Consider the following 23,545-nt stretch of genomic DNA (forward strand, 5'->3'; position numbering starts at 1 on the left):
TTGGAGAGCGCATAGGTCAGTTTTTATTAAACTGATGGAGATGTGGGTTCTATGTCAAGTGGATCTATTTGTGACCAGGATGAATACTCAAGTAAATAAATTTTTCAGCTGGCATCCGGATCCGGAGGCAGCATGGATATATGCTTTCAGACAGGATTAAAGGGGTCTAAAGCCATATGCGATTCCTCCATTTGCAATGATCACTAGGGAAACACTCATGGTGCGCAGATGAAGTAAGCTTTAAGAATGTCAATAGATTTCCCAGCCATACTTCTCATGTTTCAGGATGTGATGTTAGGACTGTTAGGGGAACTCCACTAGTTGGTGGTCTCGGATCAGATAAGGTTGGTGGCATGGAGAATTTCAGGTGTATCTGGGAGGTGCCTGGACTCTCGCAAGAAGCTTCAAGTCTTATTAAGGATTCCTGGGCTCCAGGAACAAGAAAGGTGTATAGATTGGCATGGCAGAAATGGTTATGCTGGTGCGTGGAGAGGGATTTTGATCCTGTTTCAGTGGGTATAGTTGAAGTGGTTAACTATTTAACTGGCTTATTTACTTCAGGTCTAGTTTACAGGACCATTAATATGCATAGGTCGGCTATCGCTGCAGGACATGAGTTGGTTAATGGTTTGACTGTGGGACGGGATGCTCTGGTGAGAAGATTAATGAGGAGTGAGAGGGTTTCCAAACCTCCAGTATCTAGATATAACTCTATATGGGATTTGTCTACACTGCTTAACCATTTGGTAGGCTTGGGCAACAATTGTGGAATGGAGTTGAAGTCTCTGATTCAGAAACTGACTATTCTGTTATGTTTGCTCTCTTATATGAGACTTTCGGATGTGAGAGCTTTGGGTTTTGGTGGTATATGAGAGGTCTGGATGTAAGAACTTAGGATGTTTGAGTTCCCTCGGGGAGAACATGGCGGCTAGCAGCAGCAGCTAGTCGGGAGGCTCCGAGACACAGACGGAGTCTTCAGCACTTTCAGCGTCTCCCTGGACAAAACGTTAATGTCTGTTTAATGGTTACAGCGTAGTAGAGTCGGGATGTTGCGGTGTGGTTAGTGAGAAGCTTTTTACCGGCTTTTTGAGGATTTCAGCACGGCGGCTCGGCTCTCTGTATTTTGCGGTATCGTGTCCCTGCTGAACGCGGTGCCTGCAGGGCTCAGCAGGGCAGCTTGTGCTTCGCACTCACCAGGAATATATTTTCTTTTGAAATCAGCAAGCTCCCGGGGGGGTGAGAGGACCTGGCTGGAACGGACAGGGACAGCGGGGCGGATGCCGCCATTGTCGACGAGGGTCCATCGACACAAAGCACGGAGAAGGAGGTGAGGAGGCTCAAAGACAGCAGGACTGAGAGGGGAGTAGCTCAATGGTTCAGAGCTGACCATTATCTGGGGGTCTTACTTTCCCGGACTCTAGCCTTCTAGAGGGCTTTTTTCAGCCCAAATAGATATAAGCCCTTGGTGGATCAAGTGGATATAACAGGAATGCAGAACTCAGGACTAAGCGAGAATTCAGCTAGTCCACAAACTGGATTAGCAATATCTAGTAAGGAAGATTTATGTTCTAAGGAAAGTAAAGACTTCCGGTTAAATATGGAGGATAAGACCCAAGCGTCCCCGGACCTAATGCTAGGGAGCGGAATTACTAGACGAGTACGATAAGACCCCTAATGAACACTCGGTTTTGTTAATGTTACAGTCTTTAAGCCATGAAATGAGGAACAGATTTAAGGTTTCACAGAAGAATCAACAAGAAATTAAATCCTACTGTGAAAAATTAGAGGAAAAATTTGATGCAATAGCTGTCAGAACTACAGCTCTAGAATCCACAGTTACGGATTTGAAAAGTTAGTTTTGCAACATACAAAGAAAATTGATGATATAAGACAGCGAGAGCAGGGATACCCGGAAAAACTGGAATCTATTGAAAATGCTCAAAGAAGAAACAATCTTCGCTTGCTGAAAGTACCAGAAGGAGCGGAAGGGGAATACATCACTGAGTTTGTAGCGAAATCATTCAAACAAGCTACAGAAATTGAAGTTTCAGAACAAGATATAATCAAAGATATACAGAAAGTTCATAGAGACCCATATAGACTGAAGCCAAACAAGACAAGGCCACGAAAGATTCTGATTCATTTTCTAACATATTCCCTGAAAGATGAGATCCTTAATAGAGCTTCAAAGAGTAATTCCCTTTTAGCAGAGTGGATTACCTTTCAAATTAGATCAGACGTTTCCTCAATCATGGCGTCCAGACAGTGGGAGCTAGGGAAATTACTAGACCCGTTTAGACAGCAGGGCGCAACAGCACAGCTGCAGTTCCCGGCGTCATTAAAGGTTATGTTTAAAAATAAGATGAAGGTATTTAAAAGAGTTGAGGAAGTAGAATCATATTTACAACTGCTATCAGAATCTGCTCAGGAGGCAGGGGTGGTTTAAATTGCTGTTTGTCTCCCAGTTCCTCTACAACTATTCTCTCACCCTCTTCTCTGTGGGCTCGTCACATTCAGCCCATATAGGTAAATTGCAGAAAAGAAAAAAAAAAGAAAGGGAAAAAAATAAAAATAACACAGAAAGGGAGATAAAACTTATTATGTAAAGATGTAAATAGCCATCTGATGTCAGGAGGGGAGTCTCAAGGCCAGAGTAGGGCCAAGAAGAAGAAGGGGGGTTCTCCAGGGGAGCACTAGGGAGGAGGAAGGGGAGGGTTGGGATTGGGAGGGTATAGAAGTTGTGCACAGGGTGGGGAGCATGTGGGAAAAAAAAATGTCCGATTTGCCAAACTGCTTTATTCAATTATAATTTCCACCCACTAAAGTAGCAATGGTACAGTCTTAATTAACCCAGGATATATATCTGAAGGTCCTAACTTGGAATCTAAATGGTCTGAGGGTAGTTTACAGACGGGAAAGGATATTCCAATTCTTGAAAGACGCGCCATAGCAGATTTTCATACTCCAAGAGACTCATCTTACAGATAAAGAATTGAGGGAAATCTGCAATAAGAAAAAATGGATTCAAGAGGTGGTTTGCACCTCTCAGCAATTAACCAAAAGAGGGGTAGCTATCCTAGTTAAAGCGAATTCAGCTTTAGCAGTAGAGAAGTCCAGAGTTGATAAAAAGGGTAGATGGGCCATAGCCACGATTAAATGTCATTCCTACAAATTCACAGTTGCAGGGTACTATAGGTATTTCTTCGAATTACGAATTATTCTCTCGAGATGTCAATAAGTTGCTGTTTTATTTAATTATACTAGCTGGCAGAGAAATATGTAAATTTTGGATTAAAGATACCGCACCAACTTATTTAGACTGGATTAATGCAATTAAACATACTTTGAAACTATACAGCATAAATTGGAAGAGTAAAAAACATTTTTGGATTCCGTGCATTGCTTGGTTGGATAAGCCTTAAAAACAAGGTCCAATGATTATGCCTTTTTGTGGATTAAAATACCCTAAGATCAGTCTAAGATCAGTTCTATGGTGGTTAGATAGATGAACTGAACTGACTATTACTTCATCAGGGTATCTACAAAAAGCGCCTTCAATAAGATCTTCGGAGTTTATAAACATTCCCGGGTACATCTGCTGTTAGTAGATGGTAATAGTTGAATGTACTTCGAGAATATCTTTTGGCGTATGCGGATAAAAAAATAAATAAGAACTTAGGATGTTTGTGGAAGAATTTTTAACCCAGAGGGGGTTTGTTTTTATTTGAGTAAAAGAACGAACTGAAATGTAAATGTAAATGTATTGGCACTACTTACCCATAGGGTCCCAAGGCACTTCGACCGCTGCGAAACCCTTCCTGGCTTCCCTGAGAGATGGTCCCTTAATGGGTATCTCCAGGGTGAGACCAGGCATCCCCGGCGGTCTGGTGGGGCTGTTAGTGAAGATGAGGCAAGCTAATGCCCAGAGTTGCCGAGTGTGATCGCTGATCAGAGTGGGCACCAAGGTGAGAGAATTATCGAGTCCGCTGACCCTGGTCCAGAAACCTGCCGCGCCGGGAATCGAACCCTGGTCCCGGGCCGTCCTCTGCTCTCGGGTCTGCCGCCTCTAACCAGTGAGCCACACTACTTCACTCAGGACTCAGAAACTAGTTTCCATCCATATTTTGATGAGCATGAGAATTATGTGTGGTAAGATGTTTGAAAGAGTATGAGGGGAGGGCTTCTGGACTTCGTTCCCTAATGAAAAACAGTTGTTACTTTCTTTTAGATAACCGCATAAGGCAGTATCAAGCCCAACTCTAGATAGATGGATGAAAGAAATTACAAAGAAATTATGATGAATGCGGGAGTGGATGTAAGTTTGTTTGGTGCACATTCTGTTAGGGTGTTTCGGTTTCAAAAGCTTTTATGCTTGGGGGTGCTTTGCAAAAAGATTGTATGATGTTACAACGCATATATTTACAATGCATGCCTTTACAACACAGTTTTTACATTGCAACATCCTTTACAACGCATTATTTTACATAGCATGCCATTACATCTCATTTTTAGAAACTACCTTCACAACACATTCCCTTACAATGCATACCATTGAATTGCATTTAAGGTAAGTTTTGGATAGTATAGGGGTAATAATTACTATTCTAACTCCAGTGAGTGCAACAGTAGGGTAAGTGTTGGATAGTGTAAGGGTAGAAACTACTATTCAAACTCCAGTGTGTGCAACAGTAGGGTAAGTGTTGGATTGTGTAAGGGTACTATGCATTGTTTTGGTATGAACTTTAATGACTTGCAATGGAATGCATGCGTTGTAGTGAAATGCATTGTAATGACATGTGTTGTAGTGACATGCAATGTAATGGATGCGTTGTAATGACATGCGATGTAAAGGTTGTTGCGATGTAATGCATCCTATGTAAAGATAGTGCGATGTAATGACTGTGTTGTAAAGGTTGTTTCCCCTCCAAAAAACATAGTAGAGACGAATAGTTAGCATACATTACCAAGAAACAAAAATACACTGCAATGAGAGGGGCAGATACCAATCACCCCTGAACTCTTTGGCAGAGATTGCACAGGGTATGTGCTTGATGCAGTTTTGGGAAGACATGCCAGAGTTGAGGTCTGACATTCTGAGTAATATTGTCCTATCTGAGGAAGGGAGCTAGAGAGAGGGGAGGGTTGACAGACACAGAGCCACAGGTGAAGCTTTGAGATGTTAGAGCAGACTGACAGCTACTCTGGCACCCGCAGACAGAACTCCATGGGGGGGAACTGCAGGAACCAAGGACAAAGTCACCCCTACAGAGCAGTGACGGGCAGGCAGCTGTAGGAAGAGCCCTGGCTCCGACCTCCATTTCCGACCATCAGAGGATGGAGGGAGAGGGGCGGCGGCGCTCTGAAGGTCAGGGAGATGTTTGCATTCATAATGTGCTCCCTACAGAGCACCGGCCTGATGAGATGAGAAGAGGAGGGCTGAGCTCTGAAGGGCAGAAAGCCGCAGGGAAGGACCTGCTGATCCCACACTTTACCAGCCATCAGAGGATGAGAAGTGAAGGGCTGAGCTCTGAAGGGCAGACAGCCACAGGAAGGGACCGGCTGACCCCACACTTTACCAGCCATCAAAAGATGAGAAGTGAAGGGCTGGCCTCAGGGGAGGGAACCGCAGAGATGAATCTGGCTACATCCATAATGTGCCCTCTTTCCTCCTGTTGCCAGGGCACTAGCACAGAGGATGATGCAAGAACACTCTTACAAAGGGAGTCTTCACCCCGTTGAGCTCTGAAGGGCAGCGAGCTGCTGGGGACATCTACTGGTCCCGGCTGAGCACTCATGGTGTCCCTATTCCATCCAGAGCCCATGTTGTAAGCTTACCACTTGCATCCACCACAAAAGCCTCTTCACCATTGTAGAGTTAAAAGTACCCACACCGTGGGTACGGCTGTGAGGGTCTGTGTGTGTCCTTTCTTTTGACTTGTTTTGTAGTTGTTCCCGCACTGAGCTTGATGATCAGCAGATCCACTGAAGGTACTCCATGCTCTCTGAAGGGATTCTGAGCAGAGCCCAGGCTGCTAGCTGGAGTGTACTCAACACAGAGGAGAGGTGGCTAAAGCTGCCTCAAACCAGGTAGAATGGGACTGCATTTGGGACTGTTCAGGAGCAGATGCCCTTTTGCTTTTGTCCCTGGTGGAGAGACGCCCTACCACATGCCCATCTCTGAACAAATGTAGTGGGCTGTGCATCACGCTTGTGCTCCCTTGTGGTGTACAGTGAGCCCAGATGTGGTATGATGTCCTATGCAAGTACACATTGCATGAAGCACCAAATGATGCTTCTTCTGCCCAGTGTAAGGCTTTTCCGCCCATTCACGTTTCACAGTTGTCTGGTTGGCATTTGCATATGGCCATGTTTGAACTGGGGTGGCGGAGTGAGCTAAAGAATAGTGATGGATTAAACCCAGATCAGTTGACTGGGGGTGAGTGTTTGATTTGCTCAAACGCTCCGTCCATCATCCCCTTTTGTATCGTACTGTACGTGATGGCTCATTTCCAACACTAGTTACAGTAATGGTTCATCTATCACTTCAGAGCCTTCAGTGATCTTCCTGGGCTCCATGGGATGGTGCCTCTTACTGACCACCTGCTCCCAGTGTCCCCATTAACTAGACATTGGTATTTGGACCCTGGGCTCCTTCTTTGGGCTACTAAATCTACCAACATGCTATGGATTTGAACCCTAGTTAACCTTTGGGTGACTGGTATCTTATGTGTTCTTTGTGAGATTATTGGCTGATGCCCAGTTGTGTGGGTGCTTCTATCCACAGCACAACTGAGAAACTATGACCAAAGGGAGACTATCATAGCATACTCCATACACTATAACATTCTGTCTCGTATGTTTGGTTCTCTGGAGGGAAACAGTTAAACGACAGCTACAGTATAGGATCTGATACTCAAAGGTTTTCAGAGAGCAGTTACAAGCCCAGAAAACATCCCCTGTATCATAACATTGTCAACAGAGGCCCATGGTGTTTAGACTGTAGTGTGTTATCATGCAAGTGCTATAAAGGTGTAGTTCCTTGCTAGGTTTTTTTGTGTGGTTCTTTACCTCACCGGTTCTGCAAACCTATACGTAAACAAAGACCTATGTTTACGATATAGGTCTAATTAGAAATATCGTATTTTTTGTGAGGAGAGTGCCATACTTTACTTGTATTCCTAACCCTGTTCAACTACTGGAGTAAGGCTCAACAACCCGATTTAGTTACCATTGCTAGTCATATGTACAGAGGGACTAACTCAGTAAACCAACTTGAATGCACGATTACCGCAGTCCTTTATACACCAGTGGTATCTGATTTAGACACTGACTTGTAAGCACTGGCAGCCCCAGGGATCAGATAAAATGCATCACGCTCGTGAAGAGACCTTCATTGGTGGGAAATCCTTGGGCTGGTCCCTGTGTTTTGAGGTAGCAACCATAAGGTGAGGTGGTAATCGTGTTCTGAGGCAAGTGTCGACCGGGGTAGGTGGTGCTGGTGCATTTCAGTATTTTCTATGTCCCTTTGGCTTATGTAAACCACTGGCTCACCTGGAGCCAGTGGTTTACATAATGGTGCCAGAACATTATCCAAACAGTTCAGTGATGAGGTGCTGTACCATTAGCCTGTGATCATCAAATTACATTTATGATCGCACTGCATCCTATTCGCACTGCCTGTCTCCATCCATCTCATAATCCTTCGTGGCCTGGACTTAAACCAGATGTAAACCAATATAGTTGAATTCCTAGGATTCTCAGTTTGGCAGTGCTCGAATATTAAAGTTATGTGAATCTAGGAAAGATTCAAAGCTGGAGAACGGACTTTGATCCTTCCCAATTTGTCAGATGGTTAACATATGGTATTTCTTGCGAATATCGGTTCAGAAAGTGTTATAATTCCTCAATGAGTCCCATTAGAATATCCATAGACACTGTTCTAGCCTCTTTCAAGGTAGGCAATAGAAAAAAACTTGAATTCGACCTCCTACATATGTATTCAAATGTCTACATTAAGTAAAAAGCATTATGGTATGTTGATTGACCTATAAAGAGAGGCAAGAATGCATGTCACATTAGTAACGTTTTGCATTGGCTGCCAGTTTAACAATGGCATAGTAGGCCCGTGAACATCAATCGTTGTCATTCCTCAATGACAAATTTGTAGAATGCTCTTAGTGGTGCCAGATGCTCTACCCTCTAGAACATGTCTCAGTGGGCCACAAATTTGATTGAGTGAGAAAGGGCGGAAAGATCAGTTAGAGACACCAGATGCGTTGCTCATTGTCTGGGTTGGTTTTGGCCCTCCTACTGGCCTTGGCAACATTAGGGCAACGCTGAACAGTCCGCTTTTGCTGCCTTCCTCATTTCCTTTTAGCTCATGTTACTCTCTTACATCAATCTTCTCTGCACACAGCTGGTGAGACATTAAATTACTTTCCCTGCCTCTATGACACCACATTGCCTCCTCCAATGGGTACATTATCTCTCCATTTTATTGTTTTTAGGTTGCCAGGTGTCCAGGATGTCAGGCTTGAAACTAAGGAAGTGGAAATAGGGTGTGAACAATCTCTGACCAGCCGATACTGCTGAAAGAGAAAAATAGAGACCTCTACTTGGAACATTGTTTTGAAAAATAGTAAAATAGCAAAAGTGCTTATGGTATGAAGTAAAACACACTAATAAATATGAATGCCCCTTTAAACTTGGCAATGGAGTTTCAGAAATGCATTATTCACATAATTGAGGAATGTTCTGCCTTTTTTCTGTGGTGCGAGGCAGAGTGTCCCTGTAGGAACCTGGAGTTTTGATGCAGTATCCCCCCCACACTTCTTTCCTAGTATTTGATGCAACTTTGACTTGAGTGTACTGGGTTCCTGCTAACCAGGCCCCCAGTTGCAGTATTCCTTCCCTAATAAGTTGTTTTCCCATATTGGCAAAACCTTTAGCACAATTTGTGAGTCCCTAATAGATGGTACCCCTGGTACCCAGGGCCTGAGGTACAAAATAGGGTCCCTAAGGGCAGCAGCATGAATTATTCCACTCTAAGGGGCCCCTCAGCAAGCAAATGCAGGGCTGCTATTGCAAGCTGTGTGTCTTGGCGCAGACCAAAGTGAAAATACGACATGTCACACACCCCTGTGTGCCATGTCTCATAACTATTTGTAAGTCACCCCTACAGCAGGCCTGATAGCCCTAAGAGAGGGTGCTGAATATTACACGTGAGGGCATACCTGCAAGAGCAGATATGCCTCTGTGCTGGTCAGTCCTATTACTGCCAGTACAAGTGACCAGGGAAGTCATTTTAAAACATGTGCTCGACACTGGTGAAAACGAGTTCCCCAGCTATATGATGGCTTCACTAAAAATAGGGATGTTTGTTATTAAAGATCTAATATTTGTAAGCCTACGCTGATTACAGTGATGGAGTTACCACTATATGCACCCAGAGGGCACCGTAGAGGTACCCCTGAAAATCTACCAGACTCTGGTGGGCTCCCTGACTGGTTTCTGCCAGTCTGCCACCTAAGACTCTGTTCTGACCTCCGAGGGTGAGAGCCTCTGTTCTCAGGAGACACAGAACAAAAACCTGTCCGGGAAGAGGGTGTAACATCCCCTTCCACAGAATGGTCTGCTGATTAGCGTCCTTGGGCCGGCAAGCTTCAAAGAGCTGCTGCCTTTGGAATGGAAATCTGGCTCCCCTTACAGGGAAGGAAGCTGCCCCCTTTTGTCCAGGACCCCGTTGGCACCCTAACAGGTGGGAAAATTAGCTAGTCCGGTAGGCGTGCCACCTCCAGGCTAGTACCACCCCTAGATGGGCTACTGTGAGGTGAACACGATTTTTCAGAAGTAGCCATCTTTGTGAAGGCATACTTAGGAATTCTGGGACAGGCGTAGTGACTCCTAGAGTCAGTAGCACATTGGCTACTACTCCACACTCCCCTAACACCAATAAATTCAGTATTTTGGGGAACCCCTGGCACCAGAGAAGGAGATCCTGATGACCTAAGAATAGAGAGGACACTGAAGAGCTGCAAAAGCAGAGAAGAGAGAAGAAGCAGCTGACCTGGTACCAACCTTGCCTGCCTGGGTCTCCCTCGTTGAAAAACTGCATTAAAGTTAACTCGTCCTGCAGCTGTTGACTCTGGGTAGACTGCCTGCTTTTGAAAAAGTCTCAAGACCTCCAGTGAAGAAACTCAAATAGAGAAGACTGTGAGGGCTCCAGAACCGTCAAAACCCGACATCTGAAGTCACCACTGCAACCGTCGCCTCTGGCCCGAGCTGAAGTGGGCCACTGGTGTCAACAAAATACCCCAGCTCTCCAGAGCTCAGGTCCATTGTGGTTTCACCCCTCCTGGACTCCCCAATGTTGTCGGCAGCCTCTGCACGCAGGTTCCCTCAACCGCAACTGCTTCGGTAAAGAAAAACCCAATGCCTAAGGTCACCCTTGCATCAGTCGCCCCTGGAGAAAAGGACCAATTGTGTCCCCCCGGCCTGAGCTTCGCAAGCCCTGAGCCCACTTGCTGGTTTACCATGACTGGCCTCCTAACCGGAGCCTGCATCCTCTTTCTGCAGTGACCGATCTCCATTGAAATACATTGGGCTCTTGATACTGTTTTGCACCCGGCTGCCCCCATGCTGCAGGTGGTGTACTGCTGGTGCTGCCTTGGATCTTGCCCACCATTCAACTTAATAACTAGAGATTGGTCTGGTAAGTTGCTGTACTATACCTGTTTGCTAAACTTGTTCTTCCTACCATAGGATATCATTGTAGAACTCAGAAATTGCAGTGTCCACTTTTTAAAGTGAAAATAATTTATATTTAAAATGCACTCACCTGAACGATTTTTCTCTGATGCCTAAACATATATAAAGATACTTGTTATTTTTATAAATTGGTGTGGATCTCCTTCTTGAGTCATGTGTGTCATTTTATGATCATTGTGTGTATTTGCCAATCTCTTGCACTCCTCTGTGTTAACCCTAAGGCTGCTCAACCACACTACCCCCAAATAGAGCACTTTGGGATTGCATAGCAAGCCCCTATCCACTCCAAAGGGAACCCCCGGATTCTTTACAAAGTATATCGGATTTTTGATATATCACATAAAGAGACAGCTTCCTACAGTCTCCCATGAGGAATCAGTCTTGAGAAGATGTGATTGCATGTCCATTTGAAAAGACAAATCAGAACAAATCAAAAGCTCAATTCCATTAGGAGAGAGCTGAGTGCAATCTAGTATGTTAACGTAAGAGCTGTGTCTTCCTCCCACCAACCCTTTATGCAAAGAGAGATTGGGAATGATGCACGAGAAAAGAGACAGACAAAAACAGAGGGAGGGGAGAAAAGAAAAAAATTAAAAGAAATAGGGAAAATAAAAGAGAAGGTGATTTCCGGCCTCTTTTCACATAGCAAGTATGAGAGTTGTCACTTACCGATCCATTTGTCTGTGTTGTACCAGGAGAGATTATCCTTGGTGCTGTCATAGTAGCCAATTTTCTTGTAACTGCCTCCTACACGGAGAAGAGATGGTAGGTGAGGTCACAGAGATACTGAGAGGGCCCCAGTTGAAGAGTATTGAGTTCATAAGGAATGTGCGAAACCATTCCTCCCCCCAACGACTTCAAGCATGCAGTGCTAGCCCTAGTGAGTCCCAGGTTGGACTATGGAAGTGCAACCCTCTTTGGTCTGCCCAGATCCGTACTGGCTCCTCTGAGAGCCTCGCTCACCTCTGCTGCAAGGTTCATCACCGGCTCAAAAAGAAACAACCACATCACCTGCGATCTAAAAATCCCTCAACTGGCTCCCTTTTGAAGAAAGAATCCAGAGAAACTTTGCCTGCATGACACACAAAGCCCTCCACTTTAAGCCCCCTAGATATCGTGTTCAGAAACTAAACTCTCTGGTGGTTCCTGATATTCCAGAAGCTCCAACACCTTACTTCTGAAACCTCAGAGATTCCACCAGAAGAAAACGTACTACTGATCTTTCTCTGGGATTGCTCCAAGAATTTGGAACTCCTTGCCCCTTAAATCAGAATGAATCACTCAACTGTATCCTTCAAGAAAGACGTCTAAGTAATCCTTATGTACAAATGTCTTCCCTAGATCCTAAGATTCCCATCCCAATTACTCAATTTTCCTCATGACTACAGCATACTGACTACTTTGTGTTTTCGACTTCTCCGTCCTGAAACTACCCTCACTTTTCTCGACACTGCATGATGTTTCTGCAGCTTTCTTGACTATGATACTTTTGTTTTTATTGGTTTATTTCCTCTGCTCTCTGAACATTGTACAGCTTACTCTTCTTTTCTGAATACTACCGTATCCTGTATTTTTTTCGTATATGATATTATTGCTATTATTGCCCTACCCTTTGTACACTTATAAAGCACTCGGATACCTGCAAGGGTTTTGTTCGCACTATATAAATCGATTAAAATAAAATAAATAAAAATAGGATGCAGGTCTTAGGTCTCGCCCACTGGTGGCCAATTTTGAACTGCCGCTGGAGGAATACCACTGCTGAACAGGTGCAAAAACCCAGCCAAACTCTGGTCCAGCTCAGAGACACTGGTGACATCTTCAAACAAAACAGAAGATTCCCAAATGTATAGGCAGTTTAGAACAGTGCTGTCGAGCTGAATGGATACAGAAGACTCAAGCAAACTCTGATTCAAAGGCAATGGCAACATCTCCAATATAAAGATATTTCGACCCAATAGATATTTAAACAACTGAATGATTGAAATAACCAACCTAACAAATACAACTGAACACAACGCTGGCCCTCATCTTGTCTCGGTGACATCGAAGTTAACATTAGAGCTAGGTTTGTATCCGATGCTGTCAGCTCTCTAGTCATGTAGGCATCCCCGATAATTACATTTTTATCTGTTAATGTTAGAGCTTCTAATTTAGTTTCAATCGTATCTGTTTTGCTACATGGTTGACAGAAAAGCAGTACAGTGTGGGTGGAGCAAGGCAGGCTGTAATCCTGGCCTGAAGTCTCAATACTTACCCTGCAGCTGCTCTATCAGCGTCCACGCCATACGGGACCCACTAGCATCAAACACCACATGCCCCTGTGATGGTGGGAAAAAGGAGGAGGGCAAGAACCACAAAGGAAGGACAATAAACATAAAGGAAGGACAATAAACATAAAGGAAGGACAATAAACATAAAGGAAGGGCAATAAACATAAGGAAGGGCAGGAACAACGAAGGAAGGGTCGAGGAAATGGGACAACAGATAAAACAGATTGAACAAGGAAGAGAGAAAAGGAGATTGTGAGTATAGGAGAGTAACAGAGAGAGAGAGAGAGAAATACAAAAAGTAAGGTAAAGAAATATGGAGGGAAAATAAAGAAAGGGAGAGGAAGAAGGGATGGGGTTAGGTGAAAAAGAAAGGAAGAAAGAGGAAGGGGGGGCAGAAACAGATGCAGACACGGAAAGAAGAGGGGAATTGGAAGAAGTCAAGGATAGAGACAGGGAGGGGGAGAACAAAAGGAGAGCAAGACAATCAGAGGGTGGGAGAGGTAATAAAAGGAGAGAGTGAAGAAATAAAGAAGAGTCATTAAGCACAGAAAAGAGAAGGCAAAATCTCACCACAGGACACAAAAATGAAGTCTGTAAGACACAGAATGCTCTCAGTGTAAGGTCGACATGGAATCCACACTTTTTGCACAGGCCACGCAATGGTGTACAAGACAAGAATCCCCTACTCACTGTGCATGTGAAACAATATATACTTTTCCTGCTTGAAAGTTAATGAATGCTTCCGCTGTGCAGGAAAGGAAATGGGTAGCCTCACTACAGATTAATGAATGTATTACTTATTGTAAAGGATATAAAATGGATGGGATAGTTTCTTACCTGTAACTCCAGTTCTTTCGTAGGGGAATTTCCATTATAGTCATAAGCACTAAATAGCCCCACCCATCCTCGACATCCCCCGACACAGCCACATCTCCGGACACCTGAGAGACCTGCACTGGCTCCCGATCAACAAGAGAATCACCTTACGTCTCCTCACCCATGCACACAAAGCCCTACACTACCAAGGCCCGAGATACCTCAACAGCCGTCTCAACTTCTACACTCCCACACGCGAGCTTCGATCGACCAGCCACGCCCTCGCCACCGTCCCCCGCATCCGAAGAGCCACCACGGGAGGAAGGTCCTTCTCCTGGCCGCCAAGACCTTGAACTCCCTCCGGACCCACCTCCGCCTGACCCAAGACCACCTCGCCTTCAGGAAGCAGCTCAAGACCTGGCTGTTTGAGCAGTAGCGGACCACCCTCCTCCCCAAGCGCCTTGAGACCCTCTGGGTGAGTAGCGCGCTATATAAATGCTTTGATTGATTGATTGATTGAGTGCGGGGACCCCGGAGCACTTTTTCACAATATATCTTCTTAAGTGTAGATGCTCGCCTTTCTTCAGGAAGGCCTACAACGTAACTTAAGAAAGAAAACGATTATGCAGCTTATAGGACTAGGCTACAATGGCCCAATTATTCATCTTGAACTTAAAAAAGGGGCCAGAAGAATTACATATGCGTATTATATCATGATGTTTTAATATAACAGCATACATCTCTTTCACAAACCCTTTTTTGATCTAGAGAAGGACAACAGAACAATGTAGCCCATAGGCTGTCATTATATGAGTTAAAAATAGAGGCATGCCTTTTAGAACCCAGGGACCACTGGTATCCCATCATGGTGAGCAGGTGGCAGTTGCTACAGTTCTTTTTGAGGAGATGCGTGATGATATATAGGTCCCATGGTTACTTCTGCCCACTCCACCGGGGAGGGTTGCTAAACTATAATGGAAATTCCCCTAAGAGAGAAGTGGAGTTACAGGTAGGAAACTATTCCTTCTCTCGTAGGGGTTTCTATTTATAGTCAAAAGCACTGAGTAGAGTAGCAAGGCCATACCTACTTAGAGCAGTGGAGAAGACGGAGAGTGCACTAAGGTAGCCATTTAAGCAAATAGATTTCTTAGGGAGGCCTGTCCTACAAGAGCGTCTGCTCCAGCATCAGAGTCCAGGCAGTAATGCCTGGTAAATGTATGAACAGATCGCCACATGGCTGCAATGCAAATAGCTGGCATAGGGATGTTCCTCAAAAAAGTAGCAATAGCCACTTTGCTTCTAGTGGAGTGCGCTTTTCGTTTAGCGGAAAGTGTCTTGTTAGCTTTTTGATAGCACAATAAGATACAGGAAACTATCCATCGGGCAATGGATTACTTGGAAGTGGCTAATCTCATATGGACCGGACCATAGTTGATGAAAAGTTGGTTTGATCTACGTATGTCAAGTGTCTTACCAAGATAAAACTTCAAGACTCTACTCAGACTAGATATTGAAGAGATCTTTCAGCTGGAGTAGAAGGATTCTGAAGGAATGTTGGTAATGATATGGTCTGAATAACATGGAAATCCGAAATACCCTTAGGGAGAAATTTCGGGTTAGTTCTCATAACCACTTTGCTAGAGTGAAAAATATTGTATGATTCATGAGAGCATAATGCTTGGATCTCACTAACTCTGCGGGCTGATGCGATTGCCACAAGAAAGGCAGTTTTCCATTATAGATGTTGTGTACGGACTCGAGTAAAAGGACTACATTAAGTTCCCAGGGAGGTAAAGAACGTCTAACAGGAGGAAAAACCTTCTTCAACCGTTATAAAAAATCCTTGATTACGCTTATTTTTTAAAAAAAGAGGTCTGTGGAGGACATTTTCTGCGGGCAATAAGACCTGCCAGGTGAACCTTTATAGAAGAGAATTGCAAGCCAGATTTTGCCAAATAGAGTTAGTATGGAAGAATGACATCTTCCTGGCAAGATGCTGGGTCCACGTTCTTAGAGGAACACCATATGCAAAATCTCTTCTATTTGAAGGCATATGTGGAATGTGTTCTAGGCCACTTGGCCTCTTTGAGGATGTCCATGCAGTCTTGCAGCAGATTCTTTGTCCATACTGCATCAGCTCAGGAGCCATGCTGCCAAATTCAAAGAGGAGAGATTGGGGTGTACCATCTGGTCCTTGAACTTGGTTAGAAGATCAGGTCTGCATGGCAGCCTGAGATGTAAACGCACGGACCAGAGAAAAAGTTCCATGAACCACCATCGATGTGGCCAGGATCATCTTGGCTCTCGAGTGGGACAGCTTGATGAGGACTGATGGGATCAGGGGAATTGGCAGAAAAGCATAAACAGATCTGCCGGAACAGTTAATCCATAGCGCATTCCCCAGTGTCCCTAGCTGGAAGTATCTCAAGGCAAAGCTTCAACAATGTTTGTTTTTTGTGGTTATGAACAAGTCGATGTCTGGGGTGCCCCACAGTTGGGAGATGTTTTGTATGATGTTGGGTAAAATCCACTCGTGGTTTTCTTGTAGAAGCATGCTGAGAGAGTTTGCTTGAGCATTTTAGACACCTGGAAAGTGAGTTGTGGTCAACATGAGGTCCATAGCTATGAGCAACTTCCAGATTGTTTGGGCCTCGTGTGACAAGGGCATGGTCCTCGTCCCTCCCTGCTTGTTGAGGCAGTACTTGGTGGTTGTATGGTCCGTCTGAACAAGCAGGGAGTGTGATCTGAATGACGGGTGAAACGCCTTCAGCTCTAAATGGACAGCACATAGCTCGAGGAGATTGATATGATATGTTGTCTCTTTCTCTGACCACTCGCCATGAAATTAGAGATGATCCATGTGGGCTCTCCATTCCAGTAGTGAGTCATCCATCACTAGTGTTTGAGAAGGAACCTCCTGATGAAATGGTATCCCTCGAAGCAGGTTGGTTGGAGAGCACTACCATTTCAGGGACAGCTTCGCATTAACGGATAGATCTGTCCTGCCTTCTCAATTTCCTGTTAGTTGGTGCCACTAGTCCTTGAGACATTCCTGCAGAGGTCACATGTGGAGATGGGCATTCGGTGTGAGGAAAATGCAGATGGCCATTGAGCCAAGGAGAGAGGATACTGTTCTCACCGTTGGATTGGAGGCTTGATTGAGAGAATGACACTTCCAAAGGATCAATAAGCGTCTCTCCCCAGAAGGATACATTCTTGCCTGTATTGTGTCATATGGAGGCTCCCAGATAATGTATGGTTTGAACCGAGACAGACGTTGGCTTGTTGAGGTTGACATGAAGGCTTAACCTTTAAAGGAGATTGCTAGTCCAGTTGTAGTGAAGCTGAGCTTCCTGAGACGTTGATTCCTTGATTAGCCAATTGTTTAGGTATGGGTAGACGAATAGTTTGTACTTCCTGAAATGGGCACTCACTACTGCCATGTACTTCGAGACTAATCTGGGTGCTGACTTCCGGACAAATGGAAGTACCTGGTACTGATAATGATCTTGCCCTACTACGAACTTCATGAACTTTCAATGCTTTCTTGGCGAATGGAATATGAAAGTATGCTTCTTCGAGGTGGATGGAACAGAACCAATCCCCCGGTGTAATTACGGATAGATTAGTTGTAATACCAGTATCCGGAACTTCTTTTGCTGAATCCACTTGTAGGCTGTTTTGAGGTCGAGTATGGGTCAGAATTTGTTCTTGGTTTTCTTTTTCACCAGAAAACACCTGGAAAAAATGTCCCTTGTTGGTATTGAGGAACGGGTTCCACCGTCTGCTGTTGTAAGAGGATGCTGACCTACTATTGTAACAACGGGAGTTGGAAACTGACTGTTTCGGAAGTATGGATGTTGGAGGACTGGTGAGCCTGAGACAATATCCATTTTGCACAATATTCAGAACCCAGGCATCTTGTGTTATGCTTTGCCACTCTGCCAGATAATGAGATATGCTCCCCCCCCACCAGAGTGGGAAACTGAATAGGGGAAAGTAATAATTCAGTGTTTTGATCCGGTTGGTTGTCTGCCTCCCTGAGCCGGCTTTTGGGTGGATCTGCCCTTTGTCTGCTTCTGTTGCTATGGCTGATAAGGTTGTAGCTGCTGTTGCTACCCACTGCCTTGTTGGCGCCCTTGATACCAATGAGGGGTTTGAACCCTTTGCGAATAGAAACGGCGTTGGTAGAGCCAGGAAGATTTTCCCTGGTCTCTGGGTCTCTATAGGTTGACTGCCTTTCTGCTTTCATTCGTGTCATCTCATCATCTGTGTGGCTTCCGAAAAAGGCAGTACCGGAGAATGGAAGGTTTAAAATTCTCTGTTGAGACTCTGGTTTGAGGGATGTGAGGCGAAGCCAAGAGTGTCGTCTAACGGCGACACCGTGGCAGTACTCATGTGCCGCTAGTAGAGAAGAGTCTGCTGCAGCACTAAAAATTGGTTGGAAACCAATAATCCTTCATTTAGGATTTCCGTAACAACTTCCCTTTTATCTGTTAAGAGATGTTCTACAAACTTATGCTGGGATTCCCATAGTGTCCTGTCATACCTGCCTAGAAGGGCATTTGCACTAGCTGCTTTATACATGGTTGCCACCATACTGCAAACCTTACGACCCATGGAATCTTACTTCCGACTCTCTATATCTGGAGGCACTGTAGAAGTGGGAGTTGCAGCTACTACAATAACTGAGTTTGTTGTTGGGTTAGTACGGAGAAAATCAGGATCTTGTTCTGGAGGGCGATATTTCTTCCAAAGTCTAGATGGAGTTCCCTTTACGGAGGCTGGAGTTAAGAAAAGATCCATAGTTGGTTCTAAGAGACCTGACACTACTGGCAGCAAAGGTCTTGATACTGACGTTGAAGTGCTGAACTGTGTTTAAGTGGTTTAAATATTGTGGGAGTTGAAGTAGAATTAGCAATATTTAGTTTTGCAGCTCCCCTCACCAAGACCTCTTTAAATGTACTGATACCTTCTACAGGTAATAAGGGTGGAGGGGGGATGTCTGAAAGATTCGGAGTGCATTGTCGGGTAGAAGTGGAAGATATATCTGTGGTATGTCTGGTCCGAGACCGCCGTGAATAGTGATGATGGCGGGAGCGCCTAGAGCACCGGTACTCATAGTACGGCCCGTGGGCCTCCAGCGGCCTGGCAAGCCTTCCCTGACGGCCCGCGGACCGTGCAGACATCGTACCCGTGTTTTACATTTTTTTTTAAGAGTGTCAGCAAACACCCCGGCAGCGTGACTCAGAGACTCTGCTGCTCCGTGGGGGCCGGGCGATTCCATTTCCTGCCATAGTCAGAGTGGGGCTGCAAGGGCGCTAAGAGGTGAACAAAGCCTCATTAACATGTGAATGGTCTTTTAAAGACCTGTGAAGTGCTGGGATGCGGCTGTGTGTGTGCCCGGAAGCTGTCTCAGCCTGGGCACACACAGGCAGGGTAAAATGAAGAGGGTGACAGAGGAAGAGGGAGGGAGGTAGAGGGAAGGAAAGGGAGGGAGACAGAGTCAGACTGAGGGAGAGCGAGGCAGAGCGAGGGAGGGAGAGCGAGGCAGGCAGGCAGAGCGAGGGAGGGAGACAGAGGCAGAGCGAAGGAGAGCGAGGGAGGGAGACAGAGGCAGAGCGAAGGAGAATGAGGGAGAGCGAGGGAGGGAGACAGAGGCAGAGAGAGGGAGAGCGAGGGAGGGAGAGCGAGGGAGGGAGAGCGAGGGAGAGCGAGGCAGAGCGAGGGAGGGAGACAGGCAGACAGAGGGAGAGCAAGGCAGAGCGAGGGAGGGAGACAGAGGCAGACAGAGGGAGAGCGAGGGAGACAGGGAGAGCGAGGCAGAGCGAGGGCGAGGGAGGGAGACAGGCAGACAGAGGGAGAGCGAGGGAGGGAGACAGAGGGAGACAGAGGGAGAGCGAGGGAGAGCGAGGAAGAGCGAGGGAGAACGAGGAAGAGCGAGGGAGAACGAGGAAGAGCGAGGGAGAGCGACAGAGGCAGAAAGAGGAAGAGCGGGGGAGGGAGAGCGAGGGAGAGCGACAGAGAGCAAAAGAGGGAGAGCGAGGGAGGGAGACAGAGGCAGAGAGAGGGAGAGCGAGGAAGAGCGAGGGAGGTGTAAAATAAGGATCCACAAGTTGAAGGTAATAAGTTGTGGTTTATTCAGAATAAAGATCCCATCCACAGGTGAACATCCAGCCAGCATTAAAGTAGGATTGTAACTGCCTGGTGGACAAAGCATAACATTCCAGGAGATGTGCAGGAGATTCCAGTGTCTCATGACATCAGCGCAACTATGTCATGAAGCACAGACACACAGAACCACGATGCCACAGGAGGGAGACCTCTGAGTGAGGGAGACCTCAGAGTGAGGGAGACCTCAGAGTGAGGGAGACCTCAGAGTGAGGGAGGGGGAAGGAGAGAGAGGGAGTCAGAGGGAAGGAGGAAGAGGGAAGGAGACAGAGGGAGACAGAGGGAAGGAGGGAGAGGGAAGGAGATAGAGGGAGAGGGAAAGGGGGTGAGGGAGACGGAAACCGAGTGAGAGGGAAACAGAGTGAGGGAGAGGGAAACAGAGAGAGAGAGAGAGGAAGACAGAGGGAGAGTGAGACAGTCAGAGTGAGTGAGACAGAAGGAGAGTGAGACAGAGGGAGACAGAGACAGAGGGAGAAAGAGGGAAGGAGAGGGAGAGAGAGGGGGTGGGAGACAGAGCAAGAGAGAGAGACAGAGACAGAGAAAGAACGAGAGAGAGAGAGAGAGAGAGATGTGTGTATGCCGGGTCTGGTGGCTCAGTGGACGAAGGCGTCCGAAGGCATCGCTGCAGGGACCTGTGATCAACCTCATGGTCACAGTTTTTTTTGTTGCTCCAGCCCCGCCCCCTCCCCCACTGACCCCGCCCACACCGGTGGGGCCCTCGGACACAAACCACACTGTAAATGTGGCCCCCGAGAGAAAGTTTGTGAGTACCCATGGCCTAGAGCATGGAGATTTGCACCTTGAGCTATGACGGTGGCGCCTGGAGTGACGGCGCAATCTGGACCAAGATCTTGGCCTCGGTGTGGGAGTGACTGGTGCTGGTGGAGGTGTTGGAGTAGGTGGAGGCGGAGGAAGAGGTGGAGGTGGAGGAGATGGTGCTGGCTGAGGAAAACATGGTGCAACCCTTGAAGAATGGAAGTATGTTCTGGAGTACTCCGAATCTGGATAGGAATGAATATGTCTCTTCTTTGGTGCCTCCTGTAGCCTTGATAACAATGTAAGAGTTCTCGATGTCGACCATTCTCGATGCCTCAACGTTGACCTGCTTGTCAACAGTGATAGTTAGTGCAGCCTCGATGTCAGTATGCACTTCGACGTCAATCTTCGATGGTGCCTTGACGTGGATCTAAATCTCGACGGTGACTGTCGTGGAGGCCTCGTGGTCAATTATCTCCTCACCGACAAACAAGGCCTGTGCGTTAACGGTGTTGGTATTGATGTCGATACACTTTGCCTTGACGCTGACCTGCGGCGCTTCCTCAACGTCAAACCATGAATTGAAAGCGAACAGGTAAGCAGCGTACCTCTCCTCACCATTGATCTTCTTGATGTTGACCGGGACCTATCGAGCTTTTCTGCCATTTTCTTCCTTGCATGCCCTCTAGAGACAGATGACAGAGCCCTGGTAGATGACTGACCCTCTCCTTGCCCTAAGGTCCCACCTTCAGACTGCATCTGTTGTCTTCTTCACTCCTGAGCACCATGGAGGTGAATTTCTCCCTGTCCTTCAGGGTGCGTCTTGAGCAGTTCCTGCAGTGATTACAAGACTTAGAGGGCCTGTTTTAGATTTTTTTCTCCCAAAGGCTGGCCATTTGTCCAACAAAGATGGCATTTTCTGTCAAAATTCCTCTATTTTCGGTCAGGAAAAACCTGAAAAAGCCAGGGAGGGACCAAAAACGTTGAGTGAAATGGTTGTCAATAAGTTTCAGTTGAATATTTTGAGGAAAATGATCCAGGGTCCTGTTAGCAGAAGCCAGAAAAAAACCTGAAGCACCTGCTCAGCATGATGGGATACTGTGGTCCCTGGGTTCTTAAAGGCACAGCCTCTACTTTTTAACACCTATTATGACAGCCTATGGGGCTTCAGTGTCCTGCTCTCCTTCATCTCTGAACTCAATAAAAAAAAGGTTTTTTGAAAGAGATGTATGCTGTTATATTAAAACATCATGAAATTATACAGATATGCAATTCTCCTGGCCCTTTTTTTAAGTACAAGATTAAAAGTTTGGCCATTGTAGCCTAGCCCTACAGGCAGCATATTCTTTTTCTTTCTTAAGTGACTCTGCAGGCCTTCCGGAAGAAAAGCGAACATCTATACTTCAGAAGATATATTGTGAAAAAATGCTCCGAGGTCCCTGCATGTGGACAGGACTATTCTGTGCTTACAACTATAAATGGAAATCCCCTTCGAGAGAAGCATGCTTCCACTGTGCAGGAAAGGAAATGAGTGTCCTCACTGCAGATCAATGAATGTATTATTTATTGTAAAGGATATAAAATGAATGCATGCTTCCGCTGTGCAGGAAAGGAAATGGGTGTCCTCACTGCAGATCAATGAATGTATTATTTGTTGAAAAGGATATAAAATGGATACATGCTTCCAGAATGCAGGAAAGAAAATGGTTGTCCTCGCTGCAGATCAATGAATGTATCATTTATAGTGAAGGATATAAAATGAATGCTCTTGTTGCCATCTAAACAGAAAATGTATCCTTTTGCTGTACAGAACATACTTTCCCTACACCAGACAAGCAATGCCCACTCTTGCTGCTGAGCAACTAATACATGCTTCCTGTGTACTCGGCTGGTAATTGAATGTGCAGTCTCGAACAATGCAGAACAAAGAATACACTGGCTCTGTGCAGCACAACCAATGTAGACTCTTAATGCTCATGCTCTGTCCGACGAGGAATGTGGGGGCATATTACCAAGCAATAGCGATAATTATCGCTATTGCTTGGTCAGAGACAAAAATTTACCGCTGAGCTGCGGCGATTTTTACCGCAAATAAACCTTGGTATTACCAAGGTTTATCGCAAATGCGATAAAAATCGCCGCAATGCATGAATATCGCTGAAAAGTCAGCGATATTCATGCATTACCGAGCTAATGCTCTTAGCCATGTTATCCACCTCCCATTGGATAACCTGGCTAAGAACTGCTCAGGGCAGGTGTTAGCTTTTGGAGATATTCGCGCTTAGCGCGAATATCTCCAAAAGTTGTTAATAGGAGATAGCGATGTTAGCGACTGTTTCCAGTCGCTAACATCTTGGCACGCCCACTTTGCATGTCATTAGTGATAAATATCACTGACATGCAAAGTGGGCCCAAGATGGTCGCTATCTCCTACTAGCTGTCGCTAACTGGTGTTAGCGACAGCTAGGTAATAGGGAGATAATTTTATCTCCGCTTTCTTGGCTTTTAAAGCCAAAAAAGAGGAGATATACCCCCTTGATAATATGCCCCATGCTTTTTACCATGCTGGAATAAATAGTCTTCAGAACAAGTGTTCAGGATAAGGAATGAATGCTTATTGCTTGTGGCACAAGGAATATGCTCTGTCACCGTACACAATACGGAACGCATGTTCATGCTTTGTAGGGCAGAGAATGTACTTTTTGACTGTACAAGAAACGCATGTCCATGTTCTGCAGGACAAGCAATGCATGTTGTGACTG

General features: G+C 45.7%; 1 protein-coding gene across 3 annotated transcripts in view; it reads right to left on the reverse strand.

Annotated features, from left to right (window-relative positions):
• Positions 1-23,545, reverse strand: part of GABBR1 (gamma-aminobutyric acid type B receptor subunit 1) — a 750,676-nt gene that overhangs the window by 50,784 nt on the left and 676,347 nt on the right. For all 3 annotated transcript variants that reach the window (XR_015296080.1, XM_086924382.1, XM_086924381.1), the window contains 2 exons: positions 13,025-13,088; positions 11,437-11,514 (listed from right to left, as the gene is read on the reverse strand). Coding sequence is in view for 2 of the 3 variants with exons in the window: in XM_086924382.1 (XP_086780508.1) it covers positions 11,437-11,514; positions 13,025-13,088 (142 nt within the window). In the remaining variant the exon portion in view is untranslated. The remainder of the gene's footprint in view (positions 1-11,436; positions 11,515-13,024; positions 13,089-23,545) is intronic.

This window comes from Lissotriton vulgaris, chromosome 5 (genome assembly GCF_964263255.1).
Source record: "Lissotriton vulgaris chromosome 5, aLisVul1.2, whole genome shotgun sequence".
Lineage (NCBI taxonomy): Eukaryota > Metazoa > Chordata > Amphibia > Caudata > Salamandridae > Lissotriton > Lissotriton vulgaris.